Source organism: Aotus nancymaae, unplaced genomic scaffold (genome assembly GCF_030222135.1).
Source record: "Aotus nancymaae isolate 86718 unplaced genomic scaffold, 86718_ANA_hifiasm-v0.15.2.pri h1tg000008l, whole genome shotgun sequence".
Classification (NCBI taxonomy): Eukaryota; Metazoa; Chordata; class Mammalia; order Primates; family Aotidae; genus Aotus; species Aotus nancymaae.
The window spans coordinates 24,935,315-24,948,793 of record NW_026988419.1 but is presented as its reverse complement, the minus strand read 5'-3'; the positions used below and the strand labels follow the sequence as shown (position 1 = coordinate 24,948,793).

General features: G+C 36.9%; 1 protein-coding gene across 17 annotated transcripts in view; it reads left to right on the top strand.

Annotated features, from left to right (window-relative positions):
• The window catches only part of PIKFYVE (phosphoinositide kinase, FYVE-type zinc finger containing), a 222,236-nt gene that overhangs the window by 170,778 nt on the left and 37,979 nt on the right, over nucleotides 1-13,479 (top strand). For 11 of the 17 annotated variants that reach the window (XM_064373096.1, XM_064373093.1, XM_012446220.3 and 8 more), the window contains 6 exons: nucleotides 391-538; nucleotides 1,068-1,235; nucleotides 8,326-8,385; nucleotides 10,399-10,528; nucleotides 11,294-11,474; nucleotides 12,378-12,452. In XM_064373096.1, coding sequence (XP_064229166.1) covers nucleotides 391-538; nucleotides 1,068-1,235; nucleotides 8,326-8,385; nucleotides 10,399-10,528; nucleotides 11,294-11,474; nucleotides 12,378-12,452 — 762 coding nt within the window. Of the gene's footprint in view, nucleotides 1-390; nucleotides 539-1,067; nucleotides 1,247-8,325; nucleotides 8,386-10,398; nucleotides 10,529-11,293; nucleotides 11,475-12,377; nucleotides 12,453-13,479 lie in introns of those variants that run through there. The other 6 variants (XM_012446213.3, XM_012446212.3, XM_064373098.1 and 3 more) reach the window with 4 other exon arrangements.

Genomic DNA, 13,479 nt, shown 5'->3' with positions numbered 1-13,479 from the left:
CCATCCTGGTCAACATGGTGAAACTAAAAATACAAAAAAATTACCTGGGCACGGTGGTGCATGCCTGTAATCCCCAGCTACTCAGGAGGCTGAGGCAGGAGAATTGCCTGAACCCAGGAGGCGGAGGTTGCGGTGAGCCGAGATCGCACCTTTGCACTCCAGCCTAGGTAACAAGAGCGAAACTCCGTCTCAAAAAAAAAAAAAAAAAAAAGAGTGGAATCATCAGTATGATTCTGGTTTATAACTTAGTTTTTGTTTATTTATATATAAATATATAAATTCAATTGTTAGGTGGTAGAAATATTGGACTTCAATTTATTTGTAGTGTGACAGCCTCAACATTGTTGCCATTGAGGGCCAATTGCTTGGATCCTGTCTTCATCTTTTCAGAGTACAGAATTTTCTGAGACGCCTTCTCCAGACAGCGACTCGGTGAACTCCGTGGAAGGACATTCTGAGCCATCCTGGTTTAAAGACATAAAGTTTGACGACAGTGACACAGAACAGATAGCTGAAGAAGGTGACGATAATTTGGCTAGTGAGTTTGATTTTCTAACATTTTAGTTTCAATGGGTCATTACTGTGTATGTATGATAAAATGATTATCTTGTTTGTTGAAATAATTCTGCTTTATGATTTATGGCTCCAACTAAATGGAAACATCTGACAGCAATCCTTGTCTTAGATACAGTATTTTCTTAAACCAACTTGTTTAGGCTGACATTTCTAGATTTTACCATAGTCTGTAGTTTGCAGCAGCTTAAAAATAACTGAACTAATAATATGGCAGCAGACAACTTTCTCATCTCTTCACTATGATATCAGACTTTCTCTCTGCAGAACCTCCAATATATTTCTTCATTTAAAAAATTGATTTAATATTTAACTTGTTCAAATTTTTATTAAGTCTACACAGAAGTACATGAAAATACTGTATCCATTTTGGTATTGCACATTGGGCTTGTATATTAAAAAAACATTTTTCTCCTTTCCTCCAATACCCTGATAAAACCCATTTTTACTCCCCTCCTCTCCCTGTATTTCTTTCGCCTTCCCAACACTAAAAGATTCTGCCAGTCCTAGCAAGCGCACATCAGTCAGCAGTTTCCAGTCCACAGTGGACAGTGACTCAGCCGCTTCTATCAGCCTGAACGTGGAGCTGGACAACGTGAACTTCCATATCAAGAAGCCCTCCAAGTACCCACATGTGCCCCCTCACCCTGCTGACCAAAAAGGTAGGAGGTAGTCACCATCTGGAATCCAAACACAGGCTGGACAGCTGGGCCATAGGATCTCATGCCAGCCTGTCCTTCTGGCTTCCTCTGTCCCATATGGCTAAGGGGATTTGGTGTGGGTTTTGTTTTACCCTTTCTCATTTCTCCCACACCTCCTCCCCATACCTTTTTTGGTTGATTCGTTTTATTTCTTGTTTCCTCCCTCAGCACCACCACGCCCAGTTTAAAGCTTGTAGTCTTTAAAAGGAACTACATCTGACTGCTCTTCCCATAATGTGCAACTTCCAAGGTGGCATTTCTTTGCATTTATAACATGGATGTTCTGCTCTATTCTTTTCTCTTTCTTCATTTAACATTTTAAAGCCTGTTTGCCTTTGCTGTTACCCAGTAACATAATATTTCACTAAACCCATTAAGATGCTTGAACTAGATTGGGGGAAAATCATTCACATATTCCAAAATGTCTCCATAATAATTCATAATGCTTATTAAGTATATTCTATATTTATTAAAATAATTTCTTCTCTAATTAATGTAAAATGAATTTATTATTTTTAGCTATCTTATTTGATGCTTAAGTCTACTGGCTCAAAAATAATAGTGACCATATTTAAAATACATTTGGTATAAAAGGAGAAAGAAGGTAAACACTACTAAAATGTAACATAGCAGCACATAAGAGAATGCCTGTTTTTAAAATGGATGATGAGGTTTACTCTACTGGATATAATTAAAAGCAAATTTAAATTATAGTCCTATTGTGGCATTGTGTAAAAGTGAATAAATAAAAAATACGTGAGTAAATAAATAATTGTGGGATTTTGTTATGTCGTAATAACTGAAAAATTATTATTATAAAGGTGAAGCACTTTATTCCATGATTTTACCTGGAGTTTGTATTTTAAACATATAACTTTCTAAAGTTGAATTGTCTCCTTACTTAGATGTGAAATGCTTGCCTAAGTTTTGCACACTCTATTTTGAGCCTAAAAATACAATCAGGAAACAGAAGCTTTTGAACTAAACATTTATACTGAAATGATTTGATACAAGTTTATTTATCTCCGACAGATTTCTCATAATTGTCACTATTAACCATTATCAAGATGTGGTAAAATGGCACTTAAGAGTTATAGTAATAGAAAGATATATGTTATTTAAAAATAAGAAATTTAGAGAGGGTGTGGTAAATGAGGAGATTTGACTAGCATTGAACATGACTAAGACAGACATCTTTATGGATATCATCAAAACAGAAATTGGAAAAATGATGGAGAATATTTGGGTGAGTATGAAAGGATGGAAAAGCAGATAGGACAATTGTGTGAGAAGTAACTATAGATGGTAGTCACATGGAGGATATTATGGAGGTTTTGAATATAAACTTACGGATGTGGGTCAGGGACACACAGATGATGAATATCTATTCTCTGGACACACCTGTTAGCAATTGCATTTTGCCGTAAGCAGAATGTGAAGTATACGTTTGACTTGCTGATGATTTCACCTTTTGAAATGTTAAAGAAGTTTTGAAAATCTTGAAGAAAGTGAACTGTCATCACAGAATTTATAATAGTGAAGGATAGACTGCTGAGCACAGTCAGATACTTACTTTTGAAAACCTAACTTGAGAACATTCAGAGTTGAATGGAACAGGAGGCTCCAAAAATGACATTGTTTTGGTAGACTCCAGATTGTATCTCCAAGGAAATTGATAGGAGAAGCACCTGCAGACGACACAAATATGACTCCTTTGGAACCTCCCTGATCTCAATCCTTTTTTTTAAAGAGAGAGTCTGGCTCTGTCACTCCGGCTAGAGTGCAGTGGCGTAATCTTGGCTCACGGCAACCTCCACCTCCCAGGTTCAAGTGATTCTCCTACCTCAGCCTCCCAGGTAGCTGGGATTACAGGTGCGCGCCACCGTGCCCAGCTAATTTTTTTGTATTTTTAGTAAAGATGGGGTTTTACCATGTTGGCCAGGCTGGTTTTGAACTCCTGACCTCAAGTGATCCACTTGCCTTGGCATCCCAAAGTGCTGGGATTATAGGCATGAGCCAGTGTGCCTGGCTCTCAATCTTTTAAAAAGATTGTCTATGAAAGTTGTAAGTGGCAACTTCATAGGAGAATGAATCTGAAAGAGGGGCCAGCACTTTTAAGAAAAATGACAGGATACTAGAAGCCCAGCTTGCACTGAAGTTTGGAGAAAATACCAAGGATATCTGAGAAACATTTAAAGTTTGGTAGAAAGAAAAGCTAGGCTAGTTACTTGGGAAAGTTTATGTAATATTGATTGATGACTTAAAAAAGGCTTTTTTTTTTTCCTCTCTGCTCTTTAGATTAATCTTATCAGGAAAGAATACACATGGTTAAGAGGAAAGTGGAGTCCAGGATAATGAAGAAATTAGAGAATTAGTGAATTTTTAAAGTAAGTCTGTTGCTAGGTTTAGGCAAACTATATGCCAGGTTATTGGAAGACTTGATGTGGGATCATGGAGCCAGAGTTTGTTATCTTTGAAGAGTTTCGAAGAGTTGGAGAGAGTCTAGATGACTATAGTGATAGATTTGAAAAAGATGGATTCTTGATGTGACATTGGAAGCTGGCAAAATGTAGAGAAGTGTAGTGAACAGAATGTACTGTGGTATTTAGAAAAGGGGTTGGTGGTGATTAGGCACCAGCATTGGTTAAACAAAACAAGTCATTCCAAAACAACCCCATTTCCTTTTTTTATGGTGATACGAGATTGATAAATCAGAAGACTATGATAGATACTATCTTTGTTGATGTTAATAAGACATTTAATGATCTCTTAATAGCTTTGTAGACAAAGAGGACAATTTCGTACTTGAAGTATGTTAAAAGAGGCAAAGGCAGTGGTTATATTTGTTTAAAGCATAGGCTTTAGAGTCTGAGCTTTACTTTTAAATTATAAATTGACAGATTATAATTGTATATATTTATGGGATATAAAAAGATGTTACAATGTATGTATAAAATATGGAATGATTAAGGAATAATAAGGATTTGAAATGATGGATATATTTATTAAACCAAACTAATGAACATATTCATCATTTCAAATCCTTTTTGTTGGGGCAGGCGCAGTGGCTCACACCTATAATCCTAGCACTTCGGGTGGGTGAGGCACGTGGCTGGCTTGAGTCTAGGAGTTTGAGACCAGTTTGGGCAATGTGGCAAAACCCCATCTGTGCAAAAAATGAAAAAAAATTATCCGGATGTGGTAGTGTGCTCCTGTGGTCCCAGCTATTTGGGAAGCTGAGGTGGGAAAATTGTTTGAGCTCAGCAGGTTGAAGCTGCAGTGAGCCATGATTTTGTCGCTGCAGTCCAGTTTGGGTGACAGAGTGAGACTTTATCTCAAAAAAAAAAAAAAAAATCCTTATTATTCTTAATAATGAGAACCTTTGAAATTTACTCTTAGCAATTTTGAAATATACAATACGCTATTAACTATAGTCATCATGGTGTGCAGTATGTCTCAAAAACTTATTCCCCCTGTCTGAATGAAACTTTTTACCCTTTGACCAGCATCTCCCCATTCCCTTCACTCCCTCAACCTCTGGTAACCACCCTTCTACTTAGTATGAGCTTTCAATATGAAACACACAGAGTGTAGTGTGTTTGGTGAATGTAAGAACTTATGATACCACTACTAGTATTAACATATGGATCTGTAGCTTCCTTTACAAAATATTGAAAGGATAATTAATGATTTGATGTCAGCAGGAAGGGGATGCTTCTAGGTTATGTTATAGAGATTTGACTCTCTGTATTAAGTTCACCACTTTTTTTTGGTCAGCACTTTTAATGTTTTTTAGATCCACAAATAATTAAAATCTGGAGAGAATAGCTAGTGTGTTGGATAGCAGTATTGACATTTAAAGATCTTTATTTTCTCAGGCAATAGATTGAGACTAACAAGATGAAAGTTAAAAACATAAAATAATGTGATTAGGCTTAAAACGTTTACTGTTAGTACTTTGGAGAAAGCCACTCTTAATAATTGGTGTGATAAAGATCTATCTAAATTTTAGTTATTTGCAAATTTAATAGTGTGATGTGCTACCTCCCTCCCCCCACGCCCCCCAGGGCAATCATAGATTTCATTAGTGGCCATATAATGTCTAGAATGAGGACCCAATTTAAAGTTTTGTGTTCAGTTCTGATTTATGAATAGAACTGGGTTGCCAGGATCCCAAGACATCTGAAAACCATGCTAAGGAAAGTTGGACGATTTAAAATGGAGAAAAGAAGGCTTGGTGTTGCCTTTAGGTATCTGAAGAGTAGCTGAAAGAAATTATATTTATTTTGCATATGGCTGAAGGAAGAACTAGATTCAGTAGTTAGGAGTAGTGAACTTTTACCACTGTGCATGGGAAGTGTCCAGGTTGTGTCTGAATGTCCACCTGTCATGGTTATTGAGGACTGATGCCCACATCGGGTGATGAGTTACATAGACTTGGGGACTTCTAAGTTTTCTTTCAATTCTAAATCTGTGAAATGAAAAATCTAGATCTGGAATTAAAAAGAAATTATAATCCTTTAGCCTACTCACTGAGAATATTATAGAGGTGGTTCTAGCATTAGGAAGAAGATAATTATTAGGTCATTTGCAGCCTTATACTTTGAAGACTTTATAAATCTCTCAATAAATGTAGCTGGCTTTCATAGTTCTTCCTTAGTTTTTAGGATACTAACAAGAGTTATTATTTTTACACTTTTTCTTGTGAAGTTGAAATGTCATAGTTTGCTCAGTGTTATAGTCAAGATGAACATGGATTACCAGAAAATAGAGATTTCCAGAGAGACTGGTAGTTACGTGAAAGAATAATAGAATTCTTCTTCTTCTGGTTTTCATTCCATTTATATAAATACAAATGGGAATGGTTTTTATCTTTACACTGAAATTGCAAGTAGTACTTATTAAATATTTTCTTATGGATTACTTATTAAATATTTTCTTATGGATTGTCCTGTATTGTTTAAGGCTGAGGAAAAATGGATTTATAAAATTGGTTGGAATATTTGTGCTTTAAAAAAAACTGCTTATGCTTTCTATCTTAGGTGAGAAAACCCTATTTTCTTTTCTTTTTTTTTTTTGAGACGGAGTTTCGCTCTCGTTACCCAGGCTGAAGTGTAATCGCGCGATCTTGGCTCACCGCAACCTCCGCCTCCTGGGTTCAGGCAGTTCTCCTGCCTCAGCCTCCTGAGTAGCTGGGATTACAGGCATGCGCCACCATGCCCAGCTAATTTTTGTATTTTTAGTAGAGACGGGGTTTCACCATGGAAAACCCTATTTTCAAAAGCTCATAAAACTGGCTTGATTAATTTTTCATTATTGGTCTTGGAGAGTTGTACGATTAAAATATATTGTATTATGTGTTTCAAGCAGGATTCTGAACTATTCTTGGAAAGTTAGCAAGTAGAACCTGGAGAAGAAGGTGAAAATCATGGCTTCCACAAACCTCTAGATGTAGTTTTCTGTGTATAGGAAAACATGGGATACAGGAGCAAGATAAAAACACCATGAGAAAACAATTGACTAAACTCAGAATGTGGGACATTCCACAGAACATTTGATCTGGGTTCTTTTAAAATTCATTTTATGAAAAGGATAAAAGTCTGTTCTAGATTAAAAGAGAATGAAGAGATACAGGAACCAAATGCCATGTGTGAACTTTATTGCATCAAGGCTTGAGAAAAAAACCGTTGATTAAAAACATTTTGGGGGCAGTTGGATAAATTTGAGTACGGGCCAATTCTGTGCTTTTAAGACATTGTGAATTTTCTCAAATATGTAAATAATATTGTGGCTATAGAGAAGAATACCCTTATTTTTACGAGAGTTGTGCTGATGTACTAGTGGTAAAGTGTCATGATGTGTGTAACTTTGAATGATTGGGGGCGAAGAAACATAGACATATATGGCAGATCCTTAACAATTGTTGAGCTCAGGTGGATGGTATACAGCATTTTCTGTAGGTTTGAATCCACCATTTCTGGAGTCTCATATAGATATGATTAAGCTTTAGTGTGAGAAGTCTGGTAAAGAATAATACCTTAATTGAACTAACAGGATTTGGTGTTACTCACTTCTGTGAGGGGAGAGTAGAAATAAAGTATAACATCTATCTTGCCCACATACTTGATTTTTTTGTATTTGGCATGGTCACTTGAACTTTCTAAATAAAATATTTTCTTTATTTCCTGGTTGGAAGGTTGAGCATATTGGCTTATAAACATAGTAACCTTAAAAGCCAGTTGTTTATAAATGAACTTGGAGAAAATTTTGTGGAGAACCTTTACCTTTAAAGGAGTTAACATGCATTATGTTTTAATTTGCATAGTGGAAAGAACCTCTTTGAGCTATGCTTGGTCACAGACCTAGAGAAAGTTCATGGGGAAGTAAAGAGTAAGTTTCACTTGTAAGAAAAATATTTAATATAATAAAAACATTCAGAGTGTGTTCAGTTAATATCTAGCAAAAATTTGACAGTGTTTGATAGAAGTTTTGAAAAACAAAAACATTTGGAACTAATACAAATACTGATGAGTTTTATCTTTATTCCTGCCAATGTCACTTTTGTATTAATTTGTTTTATAGCTTATATTCTGAAATTTTTAAAAAATTTATATTGTTTTATCAGGTGGGTTCTCTATAAACTCCTTTGTGCATAGGCAAAGTGATTATTTGTTAAATCTTTGAGTTATACATGAAAAAAACTGTCATCTTTTATGATAGTCATACAAGTATCTGAAGATCTTAATTTTCATAAACTGGTTGGTTTTGATAAGAGAAGAACGTTTCTGTTACTGACATTTGAATTAAGGAGAATTGTTTCATGGCTCTATTGCGTTATTAATGCAAGTCTGCTTAAGTTTAGTATGAAGTATGTAGAACAAGCATAAAAAGACATTTTGACCTAAAGCTTTCTTGAATTTCCCAGGCAGTGATGGGTTTAGTGTGAGTAATGTTTTGTGTGTGGGTGTATTCTGTATATAATTATGCTGACATATTATAGTCATATGTCTCTCCTTTCCTTCCTCCTCTCTGTTGTCTCCCTGGTATGCAGAGTATTTGATTTCTGACACTGGAGGACAACAGCTCTCAATAAGCGACGCTTTCATCAAAGGTAATTTTGTAAAAAGCTGCATGTGGAATGGTGTCTTTTTTGTTCATGAGGATATAGTTAGGGCTTAGCATGTTGATTGGCACAGATAAGGTGCTGAAAATGTATTTGATTACGGTAGTATCATGGAACACAGTTTTTAATATGTATAATGATTTGAGAACGATTGAGAATGTTGAGAACCAACAATGTAAACTTGGACTTGGTTTGCGAGAAGGTGATCTCTAATGTGAAAAGTAATTGTTTAAGAACTTTTAAGTAGAATTTGAACTTAATTCTTTGAAAGACATAGTTACGCTTTCCTGTATTGTGAATATAATATTAAGTATTGATATACCATATCATCAAGGATTGTCAAATTTGTCAGAAAGCCCACAGGCAGATCTCATCCAGTTAAGGATGCTGCTTGCCTTGTGGAGTGAGGAAGAGAAGTAGGCAGTAGAGGATAAAGGACTAACTGCTGATAAATTTCTTTTGGACACAAAAGGAGAATAGAAAAGTATTAGCCTTATCCTATTCCTTCCCTACTTAGCTTAGCTTCCTAGAATAAAGAAATTCTTAATTGGTCCACAATACTCTGCTGGTTAGGCCTCAGATAATGGGAGAAAAGTTCCCTTCCTTCTTGGCTCTCAGGGTTTCAGATCAAAGAGAGAAGGCAGGGCAAGCAAGTACAAGGAGGCCACTGCAGCTTATCTGATAGCTTGGCAGTGCTTCTAAATTCACCTCCAAGCATCTGGTTCAGCTAGAAGTTTGGAGTGGCCCTTTATGTAATTGAAATGCACAGTTCTTGTACTTCACATGTCATGGACATATACTTTACTATGTTATTTGGTTGGCTGTTTGGTGGAAGTTTTTTTGTTTGATTTGCTTTTAAGAAGAGACAGGTTAGAGAATTTTTGTAAGCATTTCCCACTTCTTTTCTTTCCACTTATTTGGTCACATTATTCAACAGTTATTTAGTGAACGTCTTTTTTTTGTTAAGCATTTATTATTTAAGCATTTATTCATTTTGTTAAGCATTTATTCATTTTCATTCATCCTTTTTAAAAGATTTTCAAAAATTCTACATAAATGCTGTTTATGTTTTAATATTTATTTTTTTGAGTTTGTTTTGCTAAAATTTTGTTTGAAAACCTCTGTGCCAATATTGAAAGAGAAACACTATTGAGGATTGTCTGAATAATAGACTTTTTACACTGTCATCTGTTGTTTTGGGATGTCTGAGCTGAACTTCTTTTTTGAAAATTCATCACCCACACTATCATATGTTCTTCTGCCAGCATTCAGAGTTCTATTGAATGCAGTTTTCAGTTTGTGATTCTTTTTTTTTGAGATGACGTCTTAAAGCTGGAGTACAGTGGTGCATTCTCGGCTCACTGCAACCTCTGTCTCCCAGGTTCAAGCTATTCTCCTGCCTAAGCCTCCCTTGTAGCTGGGATTACAGGCATGTGCTACCATGCCCAGCTAATTTTTGTGTTTTTAGTAGAGATGGGGTTTCGCCATGTTGGCCAGGCTAGTCTTGAACTCCTGACATCAGGTGATCCACCGACCTCGGCCTCCCAAAGTACTGGGAGTACAGTTGTGAACCACCGTGCCGGGCCCAGTTTGTGATTTTAAAGGGAAAATTAACATCTTCTTTTTAAAAACTTAAATAAAAGGAGAAGCAAAAGTTTCATTTTATTTGCTTTTCAGCAAATAATAATTGTGCTTATAATTATTGTCTTGAGAGTCTTAGTTATGTACATTTGATTTTCATAGTTCTGTTTCTGATTTTGGCTGTTGCCAGTTACTGCTGTTTTTATTTCTTGCATTTCTGTATTTTTAGTGTATTTATGTATTTGTATGTATTTTCTTATGCATTTTATTTATATGTTTATTATGTGTTCTTGCCTTTTTACAGCAATAATTTATGTTGGCTAACTTAAAGCATTTATAAAGAGAAATTTCTAAATACATGAGTAGATGGTATAAAACATGACAATGAAGTAATAACTTCTTATTTTATATTGTACTTAGAATCCTTATTTAATCGTCGAGTAGAGGAAAAATCCAAAGAGCTGCCTTTCACACCTTTGGGCTGGCATCATAACAACCTGGAGCTCCTGAGGGAGGAGAATGGGGAGAAACAAGCCATGGAGAGGTTGCTGTAAGGCAATGAAATTTTTAATTTTAATTTTTCATGTTTGTTATCTTCAATGACTTGATAAGCATGATGCATCATTCCTTTTAAAAAGGGAGGTCTTTTTCTTTTTCCTTATAAAGTAAGAAATACTTAGATTACTTAGGAAATAAAGCCTATTTTGACTTGTGAGTAAATTCCTTATAAAACCAAGAGCCCTGGCTGGATGCAGTGGCCCACGCCTGTAATCCCAGCACTTAGGGAGGCCGAGGTGGGAGGATCATGAGTTTAGGAGTTCGAGACCAACCTGGCCAACGTGGTGAAACTCTCTCTACTAAAAATACAAATATTAGCTGGGCATGGTGATGTGCACCTGTAATCCCAGCTACTCGGGAGGCTGAGGCAGGAGAATTGCTTGAATCCAAGAGGTGGAGGTTGCAGTGAGCTGAGATCGTGCCACTGCATTCCAGCCTAGGTGACAGAGCAAGACTTATCTCAGAAAAAACAAACAAAAACCACGAGCCCCAAACTGTGCCTGTCTGTCCCCATTTTACATGTTAAAGTTGCATTTCAGTTAATTACAGGCGACTTCTTAGTTGACGATATTCAGATTTCATTTATATGCAAAATCCTTAAGGTACAAATATAATGAAAGAATGAAATTGATCTAGAAAAATCTTACTGTGAACCATAATTGAAATGTTTATTTCTTTGTGGACTGCTCGTTTTATCATCATAATTATTGTCTCTGGCAGTATTAACTATGCAGACTTCTTTCTTATATTTTTGTAGTTCGGCTAATCATAACCACATGATGGCACTACTCCAGCAGTTGCTCCATAGTGACTCACTGTCATCCTCTTGGAGGGACATCATCGTGTCATTGGTCTGCCAGGTTGTTCAGACAGTCCGACCTGATGTGAAGAACCAGGATGATGACATGGATATCCGTCAGTTTGTCCACATCAAAAAAGTGAGATCTGCTGATGTTTTACTAATGCTAGGAACTGATGAAGCAGGACTGATTGTAATTTTTCTCTTCATAGTAATCTAAAAAGAGTCATTACCCTGGGGGTGCTAGGTGAGGAGTAGGAGATTTTGGTGTCTGCTTTGTTTGTTAGCAGTGCACTCAGGAGTCATGGAAGCCATGCATAGGAAGTGAGAGGTGAATGGAAAGGATGCCTTATATGGGAGATGAAATGGGAACCCAAGCAAATACAGGTTCTTCCTTTCTTGCTTCCTCTTCTTGACACGTCAGTTATGAGAAAGCCTATTCTCACAGATTATGATCACTGTTCTGACAAAAAGCAGTGGGTATTTGCTTTATTTAGATAAGGCTTGTCCAACTCGTGGCCTGTGGGCTGCATGTGGCACCCAAGGCTGCTTTGAATGTGGTCCAACACCACCAGTTTATAAACTTTCTTAAAACATGAATTTTTTTGGGATTAAAAAAAAAATCTCATCAGCTAATGTTAGTGTATTTTATGTGTGGCCTAATACAATTCTTCTTCCAATGAGGTCCAGGAAAATCAAAAGATTGGACACCCCTGATTTAGTTATTAATGGAGTCCTGTGTATGCTTTTTCCCTATGATATTTAACTTAAATAGTAGTGGTTAACTGCCACATGGCACCAGTTTATTCAGTCAGTGAGTACTTTAGAGTCCTAGTTATAGTACACTAGAGAGCAGGGGATGGAAAAACAGTCATGCAGAGATGCCATTGAACATTGGTTGAAAGGAAGAGTTATTTTTGAAACTTTTTGTTCTTATTTGATTACATAATAGTTAAAAAAGGAAACGAATAACAGTATACATCTGACTAGATTCTAAGCATGTTATCATTGAATTTTATTGTTTTCTTAATTGCTCCATTAGATCCCAGGTGGAAAGAAGTTTGATTCTGTGGTTGTCAATGGCTTTGTTTGTACCAAGAACATTGCACATAAAAAGGTAACGTGGTTCAGTTCAGTAGTGAAGTTCAGCAAACCATGGCTGTGTGCTAAGCTAACAAGTTGGGGTACCTTAGTCATGGAAGAACTAGAAAATGGACAATGAAAGGCAGCTGTGTCTGCCATAGGGGTGAAATTTGGGAGGTTCAGGAAAGGTTTCCCAGAGCTGAGGATGAATGGATTGGAATCTGAATAATGGGACTTCACCAGACAGAAGGAGGAAGGGGGAGGTCAGGCTTCTAGATCAACAGAATGATACAGTACTAGCATTATTTATCTCCTGACCCTGCCACGTCTTAGGGAGACAGGGTTTCTCTAATAGGCTGGAGTCCTTCCAGAGGCTTAGCATTATAAAACTGATAGCTGTTTTAGGGCTAAGTTACAGAACTGTCAGTTTTCTTCTGTTATCCTTCTCACCTTATAGCTTTGTAGCACTAGCACAAAGGAATGGGATGAGATAAACTGGGGCATTAAGGCAACTCTGAGCTCCTAAGGTGTAATATGGGCAATGCAGATGAAGCTGGAGGAAGCAGGCAAGGGCTTTGTATCACATTATGGGTCTTGAACTTTATTCTGAAGTCTTTTGTTTCTGAGAGTGTAGTGTACATACATTGAGATCACCTGTGGACCTTGTTAAAAATGTTTGTTCCTAGCCTAACCCCTAGAAATTCTCATTTTCAGTAGGTTAAGGGCAGTGGGACTGTGTGGATGTTAGGGAAGTGGCAGTACTGTATTTAAAGTAGGCACTAGGCTGAGCACAATGGTTCATGTCTGTAATCCCAGCACTTTGGGAGGCTGAGGCAGGCGGATCACGAAGTCAGGAGTTTGAGACCAGCTTGGCCAATATGGTGAAACCTCATCTCTACTAAAAATACAAAAATTAGCTGGCATGATGGCATGTGCCTGTAGTCCCAGCTACTTGGGAGGCTGAGGCAGAATTGCTTGGATCCAGAAGGCAGAGGTTGCAGTGAGCCGAGATTGCGCCACTGTACTCCAGCCTGGTGACAGAGTGAGACTCCGTCTCAAAA